This window comes from Pygoscelis adeliae, unplaced genomic scaffold (genome assembly GCF_000699105.1).
Source record: "Pygoscelis adeliae isolate BGI_AS28 unplaced genomic scaffold, ASM69910v1 Scaffold114, whole genome shotgun sequence".
NCBI lineage: Eukaryota > Metazoa > Chordata > Aves > Sphenisciformes > Spheniscidae > Pygoscelis > Pygoscelis adeliae.
The window spans coordinates 2,786,534-2,791,431 of record NW_008824587.1 but is presented as its reverse complement, the minus strand read 5'-3'; the positions used below and the strand labels follow the sequence as shown (position 1 = coordinate 2,791,431).

General features: G+C 58.8%; 1 protein-coding gene across 1 annotated transcript in view; it reads right to left on the bottom strand.

Moving 5' to 3' along the window:
- The window catches only part of RALGDS (ral guanine nucleotide dissociation stimulator), a 7,419-nt gene extending 3,293 nt beyond the window's left edge, over positions 1-4,126 (bottom strand). Inside the window, exons 1-9 of the mRNA XM_009322168.1 lie at positions 4,026-4,126; positions 3,767-3,959; positions 3,018-3,211; positions 2,544-2,618; positions 2,177-2,370; positions 1,647-1,768; positions 1,274-1,489; positions 1,040-1,143; positions 593-677 (exon numbers count right to left, since the gene is read on the bottom strand). Coding sequence (XP_009320443.1) covers positions 593-677; positions 1,040-1,143; positions 1,274-1,489; positions 1,647-1,768; positions 2,177-2,370; positions 2,544-2,618; positions 3,018-3,211; positions 3,767-3,959; positions 4,026-4,126 — 1,284 coding nt within the window. The remainder of the gene's footprint in view (positions 1-592; positions 678-1,039; positions 1,144-1,273; positions 1,490-1,646; positions 1,769-2,176; positions 2,371-2,543; positions 2,619-3,017; positions 3,212-3,766; positions 3,960-4,025) is intronic.
- Positions 4,127-4,898: the final 772 nt, after the last annotated feature.

The following is a 4,898-nucleotide window of genomic DNA, read 5'->3' as shown; positions in this document are numbered from 1 at the left end:
AAGAGGGATGAGGGAAAGAGGGGGAAATCACAGCTGAGCTTTTTCATGGCTCACAGGGAGGAGAGGCTTAGTGAATAGGAACTGCTGCTCCCATTTCCAGCTCTGTATAAATAGCTCCTCAATGGGATGTTTTGTTCCCTTTTGCATTTTGTGTCCTCTCAGCCCCCGAACCGGAGCTAGGCTGGGAAGCTGCGGAGAGGCTCCACAGGGAAGAAGGACATTTTTGCTGCAGCTTTTCATGAATCCTAAAACCCCACCCGAAATCAAGAGGACTTTGCACCGGGCTGTTAAAATGCAGCTGCCTCTGGGGAGAAGCCGTCACCTGGTGCACTGGTTCCTATCCCACTGCTTATCTCTGCTTGCTGAATTGCTCTGCAAGCTTCAGGCAATGACGACTTTTGGGTGGAGAAGCAGAAAGCCCAGCCTGGTCCGAAACCCCTGCCTGCTCCTCGCTCAGCAGGCCCTGCCTGCATCCGTGCCTGCAAGCCCGGCAGCGCTGCCAGGGCTTTAGCCTGGTGTCTGGAATACCGTGGAAACTTCTGCCAGCATCAGCCCGAGCTCCCTGCCAGAGACAGGGTGCCGCTTCCCATACCTTGATGAGAAGCTCCCGGCTCAGTGAGTGATTGTTCTCGTCGGAGAAGATCTCGGAGAGCTCGTGGAAAGTGCGGAAGCTCTCCCTGCTCGGGGAGAAACACGGGGGGAAGTCAGCAATGGTGCCACCCTGGGGTTTCCTCCTTGGGCTCTCTTCTGCTCACCCAAAGGACCCCCGGCAACGCTCACAGCTCTAGCAGGGCCTTGCTGTTTGGGGACTATTCCAGGGTGTTTCACAGGGAAAGGAGGAGGAGGCGATGGTGCTTTTATTTCCTCACCCTCCTTAGGTCCCTGGCACCTTACGCTGGTCCCTGGGTTTTGGGCACACTCCAAGAGGCAATGCTGGAGCTGAGATGATCTCATCTACACATTCAAGGGCCACAGCCACAGCACAACCTCCCCCTTGAAACCTCCCCGCAGCCGCAGGAGCCTGGCAGGCGCTGCTTACCGTAGGACCTCGTCCCAGGTCTTCTTCAGCCGGTGAACGGCGTTGCACTGCAGAGCCGAGAGGATGGCTCGGAGGGAGGAGAAGTTCTTCAGGATGCGGCACTCCTGGGGGCAGACAAGGAGATGGCAGGACTCAGCGTTAAAGAAAGCCCAGGGATCTGCTGGGATTCGCACACAGCAAAACCTCAGCCCTTGGGTCGAGGTGGGAGGGGAGCGGGATGGCGAGCTGTCCTACCCGAGCCACTTCGATCCACCGCTCCACCACTTTAGCCCTCTGCTGCGGCTTCAGGGAGCGGTCTCCAAGACATGTGGCAATGACACAGTTGGCCACGCTGTTGAACTGCGAGACGGTGGCACGGATGGTGGGCGCCAGGTGCTCTTTGCCCTTCTTGTCTCGCTGGGACCAGATGCAGCCCAGGCAGTGGTAAGGCACCACTTTCTTAAACAGCTCCTGGAAGATAAAGGGATGGAGACAGGTCTCTTTGGGGTCCCTGGCAAGGGAACAGGCCAGGAGGAAAAGGCGGAAGGGAAAAGACAGGCCTGTCCCCAGAGCAGCAGGTAGCAGACGGGCAGAGCACCGTCAACCCGGCTGTCGAATGAATACTCACAGCATCCATCAGCGTGAACTGTTCTGCCACCATCTCTGGGGAGAAGGAGAGGAAATCCGGCTTCCCATCCCCGACCCCGTTCTCCTCCACCAGCTGGAAGGTGCAGCCACCATGGTCCACAGCTGTGAGAGACGGCGTGAAGCTGAGCACCGCAGTGCTGCTGCAAGCCAGGGACCACGCCGACCCACGCCAGCCTCCTGCAGACACCCACATCCCACCTCCCGGGCTCTTAATTCCCATCTGGCTTCACACCTCGAGAAACGAGGCTCAGATAAAAGGATAGTCATTTTAAACCTGGACGCAAGTGTCTGCAGAGAATTAAAGGCAGATTAACTAATCCAGTTAGAAATCCCACTTCTGGTGCAGTTGGATTAGCTTCCTGGTGTACCTCCACATTAACGCAGGCAGGATTTATGGGGGTTCAGCCATGTGGCAAGACCTGAGGTTTTGGAGACCCTCAATGCCAACCAGTAGCACTCTCTCCACCTGCAGCCCCAAATGACCCCCCGCAAGCAGGGAAAGGACCCCACCTTCCACCTCGGACTCGCTCTGCTCTTGCTGCTGGAACTGGGCCAGGAGGATGCGGGCTCGGCGCTCCAGGTCCGAGCCAGGGATGTTGTGGCACACGTAGGAGATGAGCTGCTTGAGGCAGGCGAAGTCTGGGGGCTTGCGGAAGTCCTCCGAGTACTGGTCCAGCCAAGCGCCCAGGATGGAGGAGATGGTGCTGTGGCAAGGGGGGAAGCACAGGCAAGCCTGCGTGAGAATCAGGTACCAGGAGAAACCCGTGTGCAGCCCCACGAGCCCCAGGCACCAGGAGCACCCCTGGGACAACACATGCCTTTGTACGAGAACCAAAGAGCCACCCATCTTGTTCACCCACAGCGCAGTCAGACTTACTTCTTCAGCTCCATCCTCTCGTCCACAGCGTGCCTGGCATGGTCCCCATTCGCCTGCACGTGGAGTTTGCCATACCTGGTGGGGCACAGCGAGGAGGCAGTGAGCATCCTGGACTCAGCTGGGTCTCAGCACTGCCTCTTCTCCCTCCACATCACCCCCAGCTCTGCCAGGGGGTTGGGATGAACCTCTTATGCACTGTCCTGCTCCCCCCAGTCTGCCACAGCCCCTGTATTATGGGAAGAGGGAAGCAGCCAGGACTGGCCACCTCGCAGCAGGGTACCAGCTGGAAGGGCTCCAGCTCACTGGGAAGTTGTGTCCTCCCTGCCCTGCCCCAAAACTTTCATGCTGATGGGGTTGGGAAAAGCCCATCAGCCCTCCAAGGCATGGCAGCAGAAGATGTTGGGGCTCTCCTGGCCAAGGGGGCTCAGACACCGGCCACCCCCAGCTGCCTTTTGGGGCTCAGGGCAGCCTCACCTGTTAAGCAGCAGGTCCAGCACTTGTTTGGTGGTGGCGAAGGCCCGGTAAGTGCACAGGAAGATGGTGACGTAGGTGGAGTCATTGCCTTTGAAGGCTGAGACCAGGTACTCCACCAGCTTCTCCAAGGTCCCAGCTTTTATCGTCCGCACCTTACATGTCTCGTAGAGGTTTAAGGCTGACTCATTCTCAAACTGCCGGGACAAGAGCAGAAGTCAGTGGGCTGGATGAAGACAGACATGTTCAAGCACAATGAGGTCCCCACCAGCTTCACAAGCCACTTTTGGGTCTAGGCTGGGACCACGGACCCCCTACAGCGCCTGGGGCTCTCATGACAGGCCTGGAGAAAGGGAAGCCGGGTCTCCTCAGACACCAAATACCAGCAACCCAGCTGAGGAGACTTGAGCATTTGGGAAATCCCAGGAACGGCCTCAAGGTTGCTGAAAACTAGATGCAAATCAGAGTTGCCCTATTTTGCAAAATGGGGCTTCAGATTGTTTCCCCCGTGCCCCCTCCCACAGGGCAGAGGCCAGCAGGTGCTCCCATGCCCCCGCTCCCAAATAAATACATGATTCCCAGATAAGGCTTGGAAGGACGCCCCAGGACAGGAGTGTATGGGGGAGCAAGAAGAAGGCAAGACATGGGCTGGTATCGACCCTGCCAAGCCCTGACATTGGGTCACCGTGTCTCTGGCGGGGAAACATCTGTAAACACCCCGTGGCAGAAGGCTGGCGGAGCCCCCAGCTTACCCCCAGCCATCGCTGCCCTTTGTTGGCCGTGTGATGGAGCTGCACTTTCCGGAGCGATATGCTGTAGATCACACCATCCTCCAGCTCTTCCCCGATCTCCTGTGTGGAGCTCTGCACGGGAGGACAAGATACACCATGAGATACGGAGAGTAAACCGTGGCAGAGATGCTCTTGCAGGCTTGTACGAGGCACCCTGGCAAGCCAAAGGCAACAGCCGGCAGGCAGCAAGAGTCTCCCTCGCCTACTCAGAAATGCAAACCAGGCGACACCAATCTTTTTGGCCAGCTTAACCCAGGGCCCACCTGAGCCCCCACACAGGCAGAGCCAGGACTTCGGGAAGCTGCTCTCGGTCTGCTCCATGTCCCCTGCCTCTGCATCTCAGCCCTCCTGGAAAACCCAGGCTGCACCAGCGCTGGGCGCCGGGCAGAGCGGGGACCCCTCACCAGGCAGCGAGGGGGGCAGGTGGCAGCACATCCCCGTACTCAGCTCCGGCTGCTTCCCCCCTCCCCAAGCCTTTGCCTTTCCCGTAAGGTGACACTGCCACCCGGTCTGACCACAGTCTCAGTAATCTGCCCCTGCAGGAACTGAGCACCTCGGCGCACCTTCGGTAATAAATAATAACCGTGCAACCAAGCCGCCTGCAAGCTTCGGCAGCACTGGCCACGCACACGAGGCAGAAATCCAAGGGGGGAGCGCAAAGCTGGGGGGAAACTCCACGGAGCGGCTCGGGCACAGCCAGGACAGGTCCCTGCACCCCTGGGGACAGGCACCTCCGGGCAACAGCCCGACCCAGCCGTGAAGCTCACGTTTCTGCTCTGGGGAGATGGACACCACCTAAAATTTGGTGAGGAAAGAGGGGATGCTTCTTGGGGCAGGTCCCCAGGCATGCGCCTGCCCCAGCTCCCCCAGCCCCACGTGCCAGCACAGGGCTCCGCTGCGGCTCCAGCCCCACAAGGATAATTTGGTTCTCCCCTCCTCCTCCTCCTCCTCCTCTCTCACCACGCTCTGCTGAGTCAGTGCCTCTCTTAAGAGGATTTATCCAGATCCTTTTAACCACTGCAGGGATCTCCCCCGCCCTCCATCCCCCACGCCAAATGGCGGGACACAGTGTAACACGCAGCAAAACCCACTG